Genomic DNA, 18,797 nt, shown 5'->3' on the forward strand with positions numbered 1-18,797 from the left:
GTATTAATTAAATGAAATATGTTTTAAAATTGCATACAGTGGCCAAAAGCTCTATATAAATTAATAAGTGGCATATATGTTCTAGGTGAATTCATAGGAAGTAGCTGTCATTCCTGGTAGAGTCCCCTTAGCCATTAACCCAGTGGGCAGCCACCTCCATGTGGACTGCTAAGATTCTGAAAGGGATGCTTTTGTATTTTAGGCCCACCCAAACTGAGTAGATAAATGGTGTTAAGGGGCAACTAATCTGCATGAAGTGATCTCAAAAAAACGCACCCTTTAGTTCATTCCCAACCTTGCCAAGAATTTCATGTGTGACCTTGACAACCCACTTAGTCTTCCTGTGCTTCATCTCATCCATCTGCAAAACTGGGCTGACAGCTCTGCCCTCCTTTGCAATGGGGCCAGGAGGCTTAATTAGTGGTTATGAAACTTCACATGAAAGGTGCTCTCTAACTCCCCATCATTATAAGAAAGGGGGGGGGAGTGAAAAAGGACTCAAACATCCACTTTTCTTTCACTATAAATAAAGAACAATCAAGCAAAAAAAGGTTCTCTATCACATCACCTGCCTGTGAGCATGAATCTTAATAGACACATGAAAGTGGTGAGCTGGCATATTTCATCATCAAACAAACTGCCTTCCTTCTTGGGGACGTCAGCCACCTCCCATCTCTAGAAGCACCAAAGGGCAGGCAACAGGGTGATGGGGGAGAAAAGGGCAGGATTCCCAGATGAGGACTAGAAAGGTAAAGTTCAATTGTGAAGTTGAACCCAGACATGGCTGGGTTCAATTGTGTGATAGGAAGCAGATCCCTTCTACAAACAGCCCACCCCAATCAGTTGCTGAATCAGGAGAGAATTGGGCATGTTTTTTATTTTTAAAAAATGCATCAGCCACACAGGTAAACAAACAAGAAGCAGCAGCTGCCCAAAGTGGCTGCACTGACAAGTTTTGAGAATGATTCACAGCCACACAGCCTAGTAGTCAGGAAATCCAAGGCACGCCCAGTGAGACATGCTTGCAGCCAGGCTCGCCGGGTGTCACAAGCCCTGCCAGCCTCTCTGTCATCGTTGGTCAATGAGCCCTTGTGGAAAAACTGGCAGGGTCTTTTTGGTGGCCATGACAAGCTGGAGTCGCACAGTGTCGGATGAAGACAGGCTCTGTCTCTCTGAAGGAGAGTGGTGGGAATTTCCAATGCCAGTTTGACCCCTGGGAAAAACAAACAAACTGCCGAGCGAGTAAATTTTCAGCACTGAAGCCAACAAAAGTGCACATTGACCAAGGTGCACATTGACTAGATGACTTGAAACACACATACACACAGAGATTGTTCCCTGGTCCTCTGTTGTTCCTTGGGCCCTGTGCTTCTCTGTAGCAGGGGTAGCCAACATGGTGACTTCAAGATGTTGTTGGACTCCATTGTTCACATTGGCCAGGGCTGATGGGAGTTGGAGTCTAACCACATCTGGAGAACATTGGCTACCCCTACTCTGTAGATTCCGAACATCAGCAACCCCAGCCAGACCACTTGCAATCCTTCATTCTCTGGTCTATTTTCTATTGTTATACCAGGACCCAGGAGTTTACTTGTTAGAAAGCTGCTTATCAGCAGAGGCCAGCTTCAAAGGGGGAGGGGGACATATTGAAGACAGTTTTTTTCAATCATGGTTTGACAGTAGGTGCTGACCTTTAAAAATGTGTTATATGAATACAATTTGCAAAACAGGTTTGTTAAGAGCTATAGTGTAAGCTATAGTAAGGTAAGCTATAGTGCCCAGAATTATCTGAGAGGGAGAAATGTACCTTCAATGTGCTTTACAGTGTGTACATAGCAATGGTTTTCTATTCAGAGCAATGCTTTCATTAGGTTTATCTTGCATCATGTATAGTGTGTCAAACCATGTACTAGACAGCCATGTCATAGCAAAATCAGCCCTGCCATGCACTTCTTCAAACTGTTCCATCATATACATTTTGGACTGACTCCTTTGCAGTCTCAAATGGGTATGGCTGTCTTCTTCCAAGGGGCACAGCCTGTTTGTAGTAGTATATCCATAATTTCCTTGCACTATTGGTTGAGTTGTCCTCCATTTACTATCCTGTCTTTGCAACACGCCAGCTGTTTTGAAAACTAAAATTCCCCAGGTTTAATTTTCTGTGTTTTAAACTTGTCCAGGTCTTGCTAATGATTCCACATACTCTATGAACTTCAGACTCTCTTTCACCACCATAGTTGTTCTCCTCTGAATTGTCTCCAGTCTGTATATGGTTCTTAGGATGGAGACGGGCAATCGGTTTTAGGAGAGATGCAAGAGGCTTGCAAGATGCAGCTCTTCTCATGCAATACCTGTTCACAAGAGGCGTAAGTGAGAGAAAGAATGCATCTTTTGAACTTCTTCCAGCTCTCTGAAAAAGGCTAAAGCAGGGGTTCCCAAACTAAGGCCCGGGGGCCGGATGTGGCCCAATCGCCTTCTCAATCCGGCCCGCACACAGTCCAGGAATCAGCATGTTTTTACATGAGTAGAATGTGTCCTTTTATTTAAAATGCATCTCTGTGTCCTTTTATTTAAAATGCATTTGTGGGGCCTGCCTGGTGTTTTTACATGAGTAGAATGTGTGCTTTTATTTAAAATGCATCTCTGGGTTATTTGTGGGGCACAGGACTTCGTTCATATTTTTTTCCAAAATATAGTCCGCCCCCCCCCCCCAAGGTCTGATGGACAGTGGACTGGCCCCCTGCTGAAAAAGTTTGCTGACCTCTGGGCTAAAGCCATTGCCTGGTTCCAGCCTTAGAAAATTGGATGCCAGTCAATGAATGGTAAATAACAATCCCTTTATTTCTGGTAAGGGACATTGGCTACATCACACATTTATTGATTATTTAATGTGTCTTGCAGTAGTAAACAAAGCACTGAGCACAATCAAACAGCACAGTAATATTGCAGAAAAGGATAGATATCAGGTCTTAAATAGTGTGCACTTCCATCTCTTAGATCCTGCTCAGAAAGTTAGTAGATTGCTAACCTTTTTCTTTTCCCCCAGTAGTGATGTATGGAAGTGGAAGCTGGGCCATAAAGAAGGCTGATCGCCGAAGAATTGATGCTTTTGAATTATGGTGCTGGAGGAGACTCTTGAGAGTCCCATGGACTGCAAGAAGATCAAACCTATCCATTCTGGAGGAAATCAGCCCTGAGTGCTCACTGGAAGGACAGATCCTGAAGCTGAGGCTACAATACTTTGGCCACCTCATGAGAAGAGAAGACTCCCTGGAAAAGACCCTGATGTTGGGAAAGATTGAGGGCACAAGGAGAAGGGGACAACAGAGGACGAGATGGTTGGACAGTGTTCTCGAAGCTACGAACATGAGCCTGACCAAACTGCGGGAGGCTGTGGAAGACAGGAGTGCCTGGCGTGCTCTGGTCCATGGGGTCACAAAGAGTCGGACATGACTGTACGACTAAACAACAACAAACCTTTTTCTTAACTGTGTGTTTTGGATCTCTTTCATTATGTCTTTCCTGAATTGCATTCCACTTCTTCAGTTTAGTGCTTCCCTTTTAAAATATTATTTTGAACATCAGTTCTTTCCTCTGTTCTGTCCATTGCTAATCACCACCACCTATGGTGAACATATTCCTTTAATCATTATCAAAAAAAAGAGGAAAGCTAGTTCTCTATGGAAATCTATAATCATAACATTTGACAGAAGCCCATGCATTGCAACTCTTAAAATGTCATCAAATATGTAACCACTTTACAGTAGCCTTCAAGCTACTTTACTTCAATACAGTATGTCACATGGAATTGTAGCAAAGTCTTTGTTGACAGACCTAGTTACAGGTAGGTAGTCGTGTTGGTCTTCCGTAGTTGAAACAAAATTAAAAAAAATCCTTCCAGTAGCACCTTAGAGACAAACTAAGTTTGTCATTGGTATGAGCTTTCGTGTGCATGCAAACTTCTTCAGATACCAGATATCTTCAGGTAACTGATACCTTCAGATATCTTCAGGTATCTTCAGGTATCTGAAGAAGTGTGCACGCACACAAAAGCTCATACCAATGACAAACTTAGTTGGTCTCTAAGGTGCTACAGGAAGGTGTTTTTTTATTTTGCTGACAGAACATAGCCTGGAAAATAAGATGTTTTGATAGTACTGCTAACAGATTTGGTCCATGTTGAGTGTTAATTTGACACTGTTCTGTTAAACATTTTTGACTTAATAGTGTTCCATAGAAATAAATTAAAATGCATCTATGTATATTTTTCTCCCCCCTTTTGACATTTGGTATTATGTTATCTCTTTCCTGAAATTTCTTTGATGTAGGTTCTCCAATATGTTTACTAATAGGCCTGAGATTTCTGCTGCTGCTGCTGCATTTCATCTCCAAAGTCCTGGTTCACTTGGATCTGGGAATTTGGACAAACCCAGGAGTCCAGCATTCAGTGGTGTGTGGTCACTGGACTAAGGGGACTAGGCTAGTCTCCTAAATGTTCCCCAAAGCCTGGGAAGCTTCTTCCCAGCTTAGGGGGGGAGACATGATGCTCCGACAGGTCCAAGAGCCTTCCTGCCACCTTCCCAAAGCCCATCCAGCTTCGGCAAAGAGGCAGGGGGGCTGTAATATCCTGTCAGAGGCCTGGCACCTCCTTCCCAAAGCCTGGGGAGCTTCTGCCTGGCTTGGGGAAAGAGACGCATCACACACACATAGCCCCCCACACCTGATCTCGCAAACTGGCACCTCTGGCCCTAACTGTTCCCCTATGAAACATTTGATCGCATGCTACTGCCAGCATTCACTGATCAGGTCTTATCCTTCTCCTGCCAACCTTTCTCCTCTCTCATTCCTTATATTGACTTTGATACGAACCAATTTGCATCTATGAACCTCCCGGGGGGGGATTACTATTTTTAACTCTTTTTTTGTACTTTAAGACAGAGCAATGGATTCAAACTACAAGAAAGAATATTCCACCTAAACATTAGGAAGAACTTCCTGACAATAAGAGCTGTTCGGCAGTGGAATTTGCTGCCAAGGAGTGTGGTGGAGTCTCCTTCTTTGGAGGTCTTTAAGCAGAGGCTTGACAGCCATCTGTCAGGAATGCTTTGATGGTGTTTCCTGCTTGGCAGGGGGTTGGACTGGATGGCCCTTGTGGTCTCTTCCAACTCTATGATTCTATGAACAGTAGGATCAACCCACAAGATTATCATGAATAAATTAATGGGGGTTTTAAGGCAGCAATCCTATATACCCTGTGAGAGTTCCTTTTGCATAGCATTGCACTGTCTGTGGAACTGTGAATGATTTTCCCTCTGCCCTCTGAAAATTATGCAGATATTATTTCTAAAATCCATCCAAAATCCTCTGAGTGGATTAGCAATGCAGGAAACTTGTCAGAGACCATCTGCCTCCCCCCCAAGTCCAATGTTGCCTACTGTTATAACTGGGGCACCAGAGTCTGTTAGTGAATGGCAGAAATTAATAAACACTAGTATTTAGATAATATCTGGAGTATGGAAGGGAATATTCCAGGCCAGTGGAAAAATACAGGCTAAACTCCCTTTTTCAAGCCAGGGCCTCACCTAGGATAGAGGCTGTTAATACAACAAAAGGTGTTGATGGCCCAACCCAGAGAAATCCTTGGATCTGTGCAAAACATAGCTGTCATGGTTACTGTGGGAGGAGAATGGTTTAGGATTGAAAACAGGGGGCAGACTGTGCTCACAGGAAAAATGTGCCTTTTAAAAACTAGGCTTGGGATAACAGAGGGATGGAGAGGAGGGGCTTGGAGCAGGGGGTTTCTGGGAACAATCAAGGAAGTCGGGAGAACACCATGCAGGAGCTGAAGGGTAGCAGCCATGAGAGGTGACTGGAAAGCAGGAACCAAGGGATGGTGTTTACGGTGGCTCAGTCTGCAAGGCTGCTATGGATAACAGTGCTGTAAGATCTGCACCCCCTTCATCTAAACGCAGGTGTAAATACAGGCTTGGTTCCCAAACTTAATCCGTTCAGGAGGTCTGTTCCAAAACCAAAGTGTTCTAAAACCAAGGTACACTTTCCTATAGAAAGTAATGCAAAATGGATTAATCCGTTCCAGACTTTTTAAAACAACCCCTAAAACAGCAATTTAACATGAATTTTACTATCTAACGAGACCACTGATCCATAAAATGAAAGCAATAATCAATGTACTGTACTATAAAATAAATAAGACAGTATTGTAGATGATAAAAATTTAAATTACTTCCCCCCCCTTATGTGCACTGATGGTAGTCATTGTTTGGATGGGGGGCTTTTATCCATTTCTGCAGTCACACAATCAATCAATCGGTAGCTGAACTGGGTTCCACACTGTCACAAAAACAAGTCACAGAAATGAATTCACATGCCACAATCACAAAAACGAAGTCACAAGCCGCAGTCACAAGTCAGTCCCATAAAATGAGGAACAAGTCACAGTCAAAAAACCGAAAAAGCCACACAAACAAAAACATGGAAAAATAACAAAAGCAAAAACTCCAAATATCACCTCTGTGTTACATGGGTGCTCAGGACTCAACAGCTGACAGACTCAACAAGAAGCCTCTGATTAGCAGCGGGGGACTCAATTTACAAACTGAATACATTCAACAGGAAGCGGAACATGTTCCGCTTCCAAGACAAAGTTCACAAACCGAAACACCTACTTCCGGGTTTGCAGCGTTCTATTTCCAAATTGCTCAAAAACTAAGCTGTTCTAAAACCAAGGTACCACTGTATGTGTAATTAAACCACATTTCTTAAAGACACTACAGCCTCTGCTGTGTCTTGAATATCAACGGAAACATGACCTTGGGGGCCGCCCGGAACTTCCTGGAATCTCATGCACCGCTCAGCATAAATTGGGGGCTGCAGGCACCCCTTTTAACAGTTCTGTGACTAGCAGTAGTCCTCCAGGGTCTCTGAGGTCTTCCACAAAACTGACCCAAATATTAACTAGCAGGGCTATTACAATTCCTCAGCTGAGCAATTTGTAGCTGGGGATGCCAAGGATTAAACCTGGTACCTTTTGCATGTAAGACTTGTGCTGTAGTCTTTTTTCTTATAAACCACAGATTGCGATACTGAGAACTGCCAAACTGCCACACATGGACCTCAGCAGTAAAACTCCAATATGCCTCACGCTGGCAGCAGCAAGACTCACAATTGCCTAAAACATGCCACCTTAGATCATTGGTATATCATAATAAAGTTTGGAACATTGTGTTAACGGAACCAATGGATGCTGAAAGGAAAGAAACAAACAGACACTTTTATGGGTGACTAATATGGCTTTATTGTATACAGTACCTGAATACAAAACACCTAACAGAGGTGGACATGCCCATGATGTACAAGTCTGGAACTCATAAAGCAAATTAGGTTTACTCCACATCTTCTTGAGCAAACCTTCTATCTCACTGTAAAATGATATCTGAACCAAAAACAAATATGTCAACGTAAATTGTACTTACCTGAACCTATAACTTATGTTAATTTGTCAACATCACTGCAAGTTTTACTAGCTGGTGTGAATTAAAATCCTAATAGTATCAGCTGCTGGCTTAACTGCAAAAGTAGTCCATCAAATGATGCTATTCAAAGTTTAGCTACCTGATACTGAGGGCAGGGGGGGGGGCTATGCTGCCTGAGACCCTTGGACCCTGGCACCTCCCAAGCTGAAATCTTGATTGTCAAAACAGTGAAAAGAATAGCCTGGGTAGTCTAAAAAGCATTCCTGTGAAGATGCTACTTGGTGGCATGTACACCATGCCTGGATGTCCAGGTTTACTCCACCTCTTCTAGTGACCTTTGCAAACCTGGTGCCCCCCCCCCCGAGGTTCTTTTTTTGTGTAGCCACCACATGTGGGGAAAAAACTACCTTCTTTCACCCCACATTTCCAACAATTTTTGTTTCCTGTTTTATACATCCTTGTTAGTTTGGTTGGAGTGAGGTACCATCTATACATCATTTTTAATAGATTTTCTTTTAACCATGTACATGCCATGAATTTAAAACCTGTGTTCCATAATTTTGACCATTTTTCATATTCAATATTATGACCTACATCCATTGCCCATTTGGTCATGACACCCTTAATTTCTTCATCTTTTGTATGCCATTCGAGTAAAAACTCAAGAGATTTTATACAATGTTTTTATGTTGTTTTGTAATACTGCCATTTGTAGTATTGATTTTGTGTGTTTGAAACATTTTTTTTTAATCTTTTAAAAAGATATCATTCATTTGATGGTACTCCATCCAGTTTGTTAGCTTGTCCTTTAATTCCTCATATGGCCTGATCTTAATTGTGTTATTTTCTTCCACCAGCATGTCTCTGTACCGTAGGTTAACCATTCTCCCTTCATATTTATTTATTTATTTTAACTGAAAAAGCTTCCTGGGGTGACAACCAATCCTTGTATCTCATCCATACCTCAGACAATGGTCTTTTTATAATATGGTTTAGGAAGTCTCGGTGTACTCTGGCCTTGTCATACCAAAGGTATGTATGCCACCCATATCTCTTTCCAAACCTCTCCAAATCCAATATATCTGTATTGTCCAATCTGAACCATTCTTTCAGCAGGTTATACATGCAGCTTCATAATATATGGACCAGAGGTTCTGGATTACAACTCCCAGCAGTCTCAGCAAGCTTGGAGGTGCTGGAGCAAGAAAGGAAGCTAAACAAAACATACTCAATGAGTTCAGCTAAACGTGAACTCTAATTTGTGCCACTTTGAGACAGCTGGTAATAAAATTAATGACTTCTACAAAACCGAGTTAACCTAATACAACTTTCTAATTGCTACTTGCTGAGCCTCGTTTGCTAGCCAGCTCCCTTTGATCCTGGTGGGATATCTAACAAACCCAGGACTAAAGTTGTAATGGGGAAGCAAAGAATGCCAGTTATGTCTCTCGTCTCAGCTGCGCCTGCCATGTGACTAGTTCTTAAACAAAGTCAGGTGGGAGAGGCAACCAGGCCGGTTTTTTCATTTCTATGAAAATGTTGCAACATGAAACAATGAAAAATTACTAAAAGGGTGTGTATGTAAGAAAATCTCTCTAATCTCTTCTCTGAGTGGTCTCTATTCACATCGATTGCTGCTCTGACACTTTAAAACAAAGGGGTAGGGGAACCATTGGCTTGTAAGATGTTGTTGCTCTCCAAGTCCCATCAGCTCTAGCCAATAGTCAAATATGATGGGAGTTGTAGTCCTACAACATCTGGCAGGTCCAAGGTTCCCCATCCTTGCTTTAGAATCATAGAATCATAGAATCGTAGAGTTGGAAGAGACCACAAGGGCCATCCAGTCCAACCCCCTGCCAAGCAGGAAACACCATGAAAGCATTCTTGACATATGCCTGTCAAGCCTCTGCTTAAAGACCTCCAAAGAAGGAGAGTCCACCACACTCCTTGGTAGCAAATTCCAGTGCCGAACAGCTCTTACTGTCAGGAAGTTCTTCCTAATGTTTAGGTGGAATCTTCTTTCTTGTAGTTTGAATCCATTGCTCTGTGTCCGCTTCTCTGAAGCAGCAGAAAACAACCTTTCTCCCTCCTCTATATGACATCCTTTTATATATTTGAACATGGCTATCATATCACCCCTTAACCTTCTCTTCTCCAGACTAAACATACCCAGCTCCCTAAGCCGTTCCTCATAAGGCATCGTTCCCAGGCCTTTGACCATTTTGGTTGCCTTCTTCTGGACACGTTCCAGCTTGTCAGTATCCTTCTTGAACTGTGGTGCCCAGAACTGGACACAGTACTCCAGGTGAGGTCTGACCAGAGCAGAATACAGTGGTACTATTACTTCCCTTGATCTAGATGCTATACTCCTATTGATGCAGTCCAGAATTGCATTGGCTTTTTTAGCTGCTGCATCACACTGCTGACTCATGTCAAGTTTGTGGTCTACCAGGACTCCTAGATCCTTTTCACATGTACTGCTGTCAAGCCAGGTGTCACCCATCCTGTATTTGTGCCTTTCATTTTTTTGCCCAAGTGTAGTACTTTACATTTCTCCTTGTTAAAATTCATCTTGTTTGCTTTGGCCCAGTTGTCTAATCTGTTAAGGTCATTTTGAAGTGTGATCCTGTCCTCTGGGGTATGCCAACTTCTAAATCAATGATTGATTGTGAGATAAGCAGTAAGTAAGAGTTATTTTCTTCGCTGGAAGAATCTGCTGCAGGGCCTATGCAGGTACAGTCATACCTTGGATCTTGAACGCCCTGGAATTTGGACGTTTTATCTCCTGAACGCTGCAAACCTGGAAGTGATTGTTCTGGTTTGTGAACATTCTTTTGGAACCCAAATATCAAACGGGGCTTCCATGGCTTCTGATTGGCTGCAGGAGCTTCCAGCAGTCAATCAGAAGCTGTGATTTGGTTTTCGAACGTTTTGGAAGTCGAACAGACTTCCATAATGGATTCCATTTGACTTCCAAGGTGCGACTGTAATAGTAATAATTGTTATCATTATCAACAGAGGCTTAATTAATACAAGTAAAACACTGGTGTGTAGATAGGGATAAACTGCCCCCCACTTTTTTTAAGGCTGGCAACAGGACTTTGAGATGATTTTAGTCTCACTGTTGCTACTCTTTGAAAAGATGGGTGTGTAAGCAGACACAAAAGTTTACTTTGAAGATGTGCCACATGTAAATTTTGAATTAGGGTTCTGGCACTTCCCTCACAGGAGTGCGCAAATCAGCTTCACTCCACTTTGCCCCTCCCTCTTCTTTTAAAAAAAACTTTGTGGAAAGTGAGTTTGTGGAATTGTGTGCGCGCATCTGTTTACTTTTGCTGCTAAAAAACAAAAAAGAACCAGCAACAACCACCAGAAACCTTAGCGCCAAGCAACTTATTATAGGTTGCCTGAACTCCAAATATCTCCTGCTTGAAGGAAACTGAGTAATGAAGGCTGAATGCAATTTCCTGTGGAAGAGGCTGGAGGCAGAGCTTGCGGGGCGAGGGGGAGAGGCAGAAACTTGTCCATTTGCAACCAAACAGTGCAATAAAGGACAAGCTGCGGAGATAAAGGAGTGAAGCAAAGCGCCCCCTCCCCCAATTTCTAATGAAGTGTGTGAAAGACTCTTAATAACGGGGCAGAGAGCGGAAGCCAAAAGTTGTGCTTTGAGTTTGAGCCCAATTTTAAAAAGGGGGCTGAATTGCTGGCAGCGAGAGAGAAACTTGTATGGAGAAGACAGTAAGATGACCCTCGGCTTGTGGGAGCGCCGTTAAACGATTCACCCAAAGTAAGTCTTTTTCAAATTCTCCACCCTTTCCCTATCGATTTATTGGGTCGGGGGGCCGTGTTGGAGAGGGGGAGGGAGAGAGAGGGAGAGAGGTGTTGCATGCAGCTGGCAAGGGGCGGAAAGGTGTCCAGGGCAGACATTTGGGGCTCGGATTTCCTCGCGAAGGGGAATGGCCTTTGGGGCAGGTTGTGGGGCGAGAGGGCTGTCGCGGCGCGGTTTCTCCACCTAAACGGCTGATTCATCTCCATGGGAGAGCGAGAGAGCCTTGTGGGCCGGCGGTGGAGGGAGCGTTTTCAATGAGCTTCTCTCTGTGTGTGTCTTTCTCTGCGTGTGGCGTCTCTCGCAGGGCTCAGTCCGATGTCCCAGGTGAGAAGAGAGCCGTCCAGCCGCTCTGACTCGCTCCATGGAGACCCCCAGGTGGATCCGGCGCCCTTCCCATCCCCCAGCGCAGGTAAGCACAGAGAGCGCTTGTTCCCGAAACTTACAAACTACCTCGATACTTACTTGTAGTTGGGAGTGGGGGAACTTCCAAGCTCTCTTGGAATTTTGTATAGAAGACCTTGGATTTTGTGTGTGCACGCGCGCGTTTAGCTGTGGGCCTGATTCTAAAAAGGTAAACTCCAGGGGGAGAAAAGAGACTTTTTTCCTCCCCCTCCCCCATCTCTCATGTCGAAACTTTGATAGTATATATGAATATTGCAACAACAAAAAAGCCTCCTGTGATCTGTGCCAGCTGGCCCCCAGAATGTATGCGCGCACACACATCCGAAGTCTGGCAAGGCAGATTCCACCCACCCCCCACCCCCATTACGCTTTGATTTACGCCGCATCCACCAAGGCGCTGGCCCAGCATGTGTGTTTTGGAGACTTTTCCTTTTGTGTGCGCGCGCACATACATGCAGCGTGCGTGCGTGTGACTTTTCCTCCTCGAAGGCTGCACACAGGGCTGGAGCTGCGCGAGTCTCCCAGCGCCTTGGCTCTTTCTCGGGTTGGATCAGCGTTGATCTCTCTCCCCCTCCCCTGCAAAAGCGCAGGGCGTTCACGAGAGCGCGTTTGCTGGGGGCTTGCGTGCCAGAGGGTCTCCTCCTTCTCCTCCACCATTTCCTTTTTCTCTCCAAAGCCTCTTTCGTGCGCCATTCTCTTTTTTTGCAGGACTGCAAACACTTCGCAGGCGTTGGGGGCTGGGGTGTGGAGAGACCCGAGCTACTCACAAGAACTTTTGTCTTCCTTCAGGCATCGCGTGTTGCTGGGCCCTGGGCCAACTCCTTGTGGGATTTGGTCTCCTCCACCCCTCCCCTTTCCCCCACTTCGAGTCCTGATCATATTAAATTTAATAACATCCTCTAGGCCGAGCTGCAGCCAGGAAAAGAGTTTTCTTCTTTGTTCCATCCAATCCTTTCAACAGATCTAGCTTCGGGCTCTGTAACTGGGGTGGGGGGAGTGGGCTGTGTACACTGAAGTTAGGAGTGTACATTCCAGTATCCCTTGCAGCAGCCTTGGCTGCAGACTGCATTTGAGGCATCTGGAGAGGATTCAGCAGAGATGCCCCCTTCCAGGCACTGCTGACCTGTTGAGTTGCAACTGATTCACACAACACGGGAAACCCGTTTATAAAAACTCAATTGGGGGAATGTGGGCCATGGTTGGGCACATGGGTGATTTTTAGGCCAAATACCATTTCCCCCAAGATGTACTGGTGTTGTTGTTTTTTTAACCTTATGGCTGACTGATGGTTAGGTCTCTAAATCATGATTTTAAGGGCATAAGAATTTAGGAAACTGCCTATATGGTTCATCAAGCTCAGCATTGTCTACACTGGCAGCAGCTATCCAGGGTTTCAGATGGGAGACATTCCCAGTCCTACCTGGTGATGCCAGGGATTGAACCTGGGACCTTCAGCATACAAGGCAGATGCTCTACCACAAAGCTACAGCCCTCCCCTCAAAACCCTACCTTGAAGGGTTCGTAGCAGTTCATCTACACTCTTTGTTAATAGAGTACCATTGTTGCGCCGATGCTTTGCAGAGGACAAGAGGACAAGTCTCTGTCCCAAGACGTTTACAATCTAAAACCAGATACAAAAGATAGACAAAAGAGAGGCTGGGATTAACACGGAAAGAATATATAATTACTTGCCTTACGTGTGCTTTGATTTGGTTGTAACCCTGGTTAGGTAGGCCTGTATCATGTGCCAATTTTGGCCCCCCAATGTGTTTTTTGAGGGGGCCTGGCCCCCTCAACATTCAGAGGGGGTCTAGCTCCATCCCCATGCTCTCATGGCGTTGCACATGTGACATCAGGACGTCACATTGGGCCCCCTCAATCATCTTGAGACGATGGCACCTCTGGTCTCTATTATCGTCGTGTTTGTGTCATTTATATGTTGACATTTTTTATCTTCCAAACATTTCTGTCTTCACAGCAACCCTGTGGGGGGGATTAGATTGTAAGACTATGACTGGCCCAAAGTCACCCAGGGAGTGAGGATGTGAATCTGAGTCTCCCCACTCCTAGTATGGAGTCTGAGGGAGTAGCTTGCCTAAGGCCCTTCCACTGAAGTCACGCTGGGTGGGGATCTGAGCTCCACCCAAACTTCGTAGATAATAGTTTATGTTTTTTTCAAAAACGAACCATGAAACCTTTGTAGTGACCTTTAAAAAAAGGTGTGGTAAATTCCCAGCTTGTATTGGGAAATCAGGACTTGAATGTGGGGTGTCGTGATTGCATGGCTGCCTCAACCTACACGGATTTCTGCCTGTTTTCATAGGAGGCCAATGCATGAGACCCACCCCCTTTGCCTGTGGTTGTCCCTGCCCCTTCCATGCTCATGACCAGCAGATTGTCGGACTCACTGTTTTAAGATGGCAGCTTTTGCATCCCATGTCAAGCTTGCCGTGAACAGCAAGCACCTCAGGCATAGAATGTCCTCCCCAGACTAGAGTCTCAACTGGCTTCAGCCCTCTGATCTGATCAGCACTGGGTGAAGATGTTCTTTTTTATTTTCCTTGGGTTTAAATGTATTTTATGATGCCCTGAGATTCTGGAAGTTTTAAGACCTGTGAGAACTGTAGTCCTGATGTACGTTTGTTATGCTAGTGCTACCTTCAGCTCCTGTTTTCATATTTTATAATACAGTCATACCTTGGTTTTCGAGCAACTTAGTTCACGAACAACTTGGAACTCGAATGCCGCAAACTTGGAAGTAGATGTTCTGGGTTGTGAGCTTTGCCTCCTGCAAAGGACGCTCCTACAGCCAATTGGAAGCCGCACCTTGGTTTCCGAACATTTCAGAAGTCGAACGAACTTGCAGAACGCATTCTGTTTGAAAACCAAGGTACGGCTGTATACATAAAGGTATTTCCAGCTGTGGATTTGAGGGTTCTTTGTGTTTTTTTCTCATGAGCCAGCACACTTTGTTTTTTAAATCTTTTCAAATGTTAGGTTATTGCCTTTATTTTTCGATTCCTAATTCTTTCCTTTTTGCCATCCGGATGACCTTTTCATTGTCGAGCAGCAGGGAAATGCAGTAAACAAATAAATAAGCCATGGAGGGTTGGGGGAAGAAGGTGTCCTCTCTTGAGCATGGCGATTGTATGAATTGGCCATGTATTCTCCTAGGTTTTCCTTCCTCTTCTCCCTTCTGTCCCCCAAAGAATGAGAACACATTGAAGAATGCTTTCATTTCATGTATATCTTCACGACGTCGTTACAGTTTAGGATTTCAGGAACTTCCTTGTGCCTTCTGGTTTGGTCCTTTAAGCTAAAAGTGCAGCAGACCCCCATCCCTGAAACTGAGCAGGAATGGTGTGGCATATGAAAAGGTGTTCCACCCTCCCAGACAGTCATAGCTTAATGGTAGAGCATCAGCTTTGTATGCAGAAGTTCCTGGGTTCAACCCCCAGTATCTCCTGGTAGATCTGGAATGCCCCCTATCTGCAACCCAGAAGAAATTCTGTAGTTGGTGAGCTAGATTATCTACCGGTAATGGTGGCTTCTATGTTCCAGAGTGACTTGGGTAGGTTATGCTGGCACAGTGATCATTACCACCCACCTACAGTTCATTCAGGTGAGCAGTGTAGACAAAAGCCCTCCAGTATTCTTGTATGTCCTATCAGGATGAGGTATACATGAGATCTCCAGGGAATCACTCCACAAAGCTGCCAAATGAATTTAGTAACTAAACTAAAGAGTAGTTTTAAACCTATAACTCCCCAGTTAAGTACTTGCATGTTATCTGCTGGCCCCACTTTCAACACTGATTCAGGGATTATTCTATACCACAAACCATTCCTAACCAAAATGAGTGACGGCAGGCAGGTCAGAGCAAATAAGTGTACACACATCAAAATCCTGTGCAAGAATAACCCAAATCCTGTAACACAAAGAGCAGAATCCTGTAACTTTGTCTAAGTTGTGCAAATTGAGCACATTTGAATTTTTCATATGTTACAGTGGATGCTCAGGTTGCGAATGTGATCCATGCAGGAGGCACGTTCGCAACTCGCAGTGTTCGCAACCCGTGTCTGCGCATGCGCTGGTCACGATTTGGCACTTCTGCACATGTGCAAAGCACAATTTAGCAGTTCTGTGTGTGCCCGTGCACTGAAACCCGGAAGTAACCTGTTCCGGTACTTCCGGGTTCGGCATGGAGCACAACCTGAAAAGACGCAACCTGAAGCGGCTGTAACCCAAGGTATGACTGTATTAGTCTTTAGAAGGGGCAAACACACACACACCCAAAACCCTATACAGGAAACGAAGACTTGGCCTCCGACTACTGGAAAATATTCAGCAACTCCTCTGGCTTCTGAGATTTCACCAGGTGTTACTTACATCCTTTTAAGCATATATCTTCAGTCACAAGAAATCCATGAGAAAGTTGCTTTAGAACACAAGAGCAAGCAGAATGGTTTGGGAAACAGAATTCCGGTCGGAGCACCAATTGTGGATAGCAATTCTGAAAAGATAATGACAGTCTCCTGAGTTCATGTATGTGTTAAATATATACACCAAGGACCAAATCTACTCTTGCACTATTGTTTAAGCAAGAAAAGTTGCTTTTGGGGTCCGGTAATTGGTACTGGAGAAGAGCTGGGGAAAAGGTAAAGCACCCATTTCTCTTCACACACCCCCTGGCCCCCTGCACCAGCTTTCCTGTCTAAGGAGTTCTAAATTAGTGTTTTCCTCCATTTGGAACTCTGAGCTGTGGGTGGGGAGCTGACAAACAAGCAGGGGGTAAGCAGGAAGGTGTAAGAAAAGCCTAAGCACCAAAGTGGCTTTTGCTTCTTCAAGCACTTAGTTTTGAATATACAAGGCTCTCTATCAAGGCACCGGTAGGATGGGAGTATGAGAAGCAGCAAAGAAGACTGAGAAGCATGGCCAATGGTTAGGGATGATGGGTGTTGTAGTACAATAACATCTGATGAGCCTGTGTTTCCTCAGTCCTGCCCTATGCTGTACTTTTCTTCACTCTAATACAGATAAACTTTGCCTTAATTTCCAACAACTGTGTTTAGGAAAACTCTGGAAACCAATCAAAAGTGCTTCACTTTTCAGTTCAGCTGCCCACTTAAAAGTAGCTGATCTGTTATTGAATTTTTTAGTCACTTTTTGTTGTGTATTAAATGACTTCCACGGAACTTTTATGTATTATGTTTATGTACCGGTACTACTATTGTAGAATCATAGAATCACAGAACTGTAGAGTTGGAAGGGATCCCGAGGGTCATCTAGTCCAACCCCCCTGCAATGTAGGAATCTCAACTAGATCATACATGGCAGACGGCCATCCAACCTCTGCTTAAAAACCTCCAAGGAAGGAGAGTCCACCACTTATCGCAGGAGTCTGCTCCACTGCCGAACACCTCTTCTTCCTGATGTTTAGTCAGAGTGGCTGGGGAAACCCGCCCAGATGGGCAGGGTATAAATGTTGTTGTTGTTCGTTTGTTCTGGTACTAACCTCTGGAGCTGGAAGAAACAAGTTTGTTTCATCTTCCATGTGACAGCTCTTTAGATATTTGTAGGCTGCTTATATTCTAAACTTCTTTGAGCACAAACATGTTGTTGAAAATGCAGTATATAAATGCATTGACTATGGCTAATAAATAATATCTAGACATCATTTGGACATTTCCTTGGTAGATGGCATTCACAGAAACATGTGAAGGCTGGAGGTTCCTTGTTGGGATCTCTGGTAACCTGTAAATACCTTTTATATCTCTAGCATGCAAGATCAAAGGTGTGTGTATTATGTGTGAACGTAAAGGTGGTAGTCATCTAAGGCCTCATCTGCAGTATACATTCAAAGCTGCATTAAACAATCATGACTTCCCTCAATGAGTTATTGAAACTATTGTTTGTCAAGGGTGCTGAGAGTTGTGAGGTTGTCCTATTCCCCTCACAGAGCTACACTTTTTAGATTGGATTAAAAGGTCTATCCCTCTTCCTCAGGATTCTTTGGGTGAAGGCATGACTGTGAAGTGACATGAGACTGCTTTAAATATATAGCACAGAAGATGGGAGTTGTAATAAAGTGTAGATGGCCCAATGGGAAATGGGAACTCATTGCATTTTGCAACTTTAGGGGTATATCTGCTCTAACAAAGAGACTAGAGGTGAATGACAGGTTACTCAGCACCAAGGTTGAAAACTTCAGATAGTGTTGAACTCTCCACTTCCATCAGTCCCAGTGAGTCTGGTGGTTCCCTCACTGCGAGAAGCGAAGTTACAGGGAACCAGGCAGAGGTAGTGTTGTCTGCCCTGTGGAACGCCCTCCCATCAGATGTCAAGGAAATAAACAACTATCTGACTTTTAGAAGACTTCTGAAGGCAGCCCTGTTTAGGGAAGTTTTTAATGTCTGATGTTTTATTGTGCTTTTCATTCTGTTGGGAGCCACCCAGAGTGGCTAAGGAAACCCAGCCAGATGGGCGGGGGTATAAATAAATAAATTATTATTATTATTATTATTATTATTAGGTATTAATAAGAGTCAGAGTCTCATGATGTCTGGATGGCTACTCCCTATTCTACACATACTGCATATGCCTCAGTTGGATGCCTGATCCTAGCTGTTTATTTATTGGAAATACCACTTTTCCTCACATATGCTTGGATCCTCCTCACTAGGTTTTCTGTGATGGGTCCAGTCCTGGAGTGGAGTTCTGCTCATGGGATGCTCCTGCCAGTAGAAGCGGGAGGGATGCAGCATTCATCCCTGCAGACCTGCATGTGTATAGAGATGTGCTCTTCATGGATGCAGGGCTGTCGATCACATGGAAAGCCTGTGTCTGCAACACTGTTATCTGTGTAGGCACCTGTTTCAAATATTCTGCTGAACGATACATGCTGACTGGGGCTGATGGAAGTTGGAGTCCAAAATGTCTAGAGGTCACCAGGTTGGGGAAGGCTGGGCCAAATTGTGATATGCACGTATTTCCCCAGGAAACAATACACCTTCCTTTGACCCACAGAAGTTTGTTTTATGGCTAACTTCCTGCTCATGCATCCCTCTCTTGGT

General features: G+C 44.3%; 1 protein-coding gene and 1 non-coding gene across 4 annotated transcripts in view; one reads left to right on the forward strand and one right to left on the reverse strand.

Moving 5' to 3' along the window:
* The first annotated feature begins 10,756 nt into the window (after positions 1-10,756).
* MDFI (MyoD family inhibitor) overlaps positions 10,757-18,797 on the forward strand; it is a 55,320-nt gene continuing 47,279 nt past the window's right edge. Inside the window, exons 1-2 of one of the 3 annotated variants that reach the window (XM_035122992.3) lie at positions 10,757-11,280; positions 11,627-11,731. In XM_035122992.3, coding sequence (XP_034978883.2) covers positions 11,638-11,731 — 94 coding nt within the window. In that variant the 5' untranslated portion in view covers positions 10,757-11,280; positions 11,627-11,637. Of the gene's footprint in view, positions 11,281-11,359; positions 11,732-18,797 lie in introns of those variants that run through there. The other 2 variants (XM_088674233.1, XM_088674232.1) reach the window with 2 other exon arrangements.
* TRNAT-UGU (transfer RNA threonine (anticodon UGU)) lies at positions 13,146-13,214 on the reverse strand. The gene has a single exon. It is a non-coding gene; the product is annotated as a tRNA-Thr (tRNA).

The sequence above is a fragment of the Zootoca vivipara genome, chromosome 7, assembly GCF_965207765.1.
Source record: "Zootoca vivipara chromosome 7, rZooViv2.hap1.1, whole genome shotgun sequence".
NCBI lineage: Eukaryota > Metazoa > Chordata > Lepidosauria > Squamata > Lacertidae > Zootoca > Zootoca vivipara.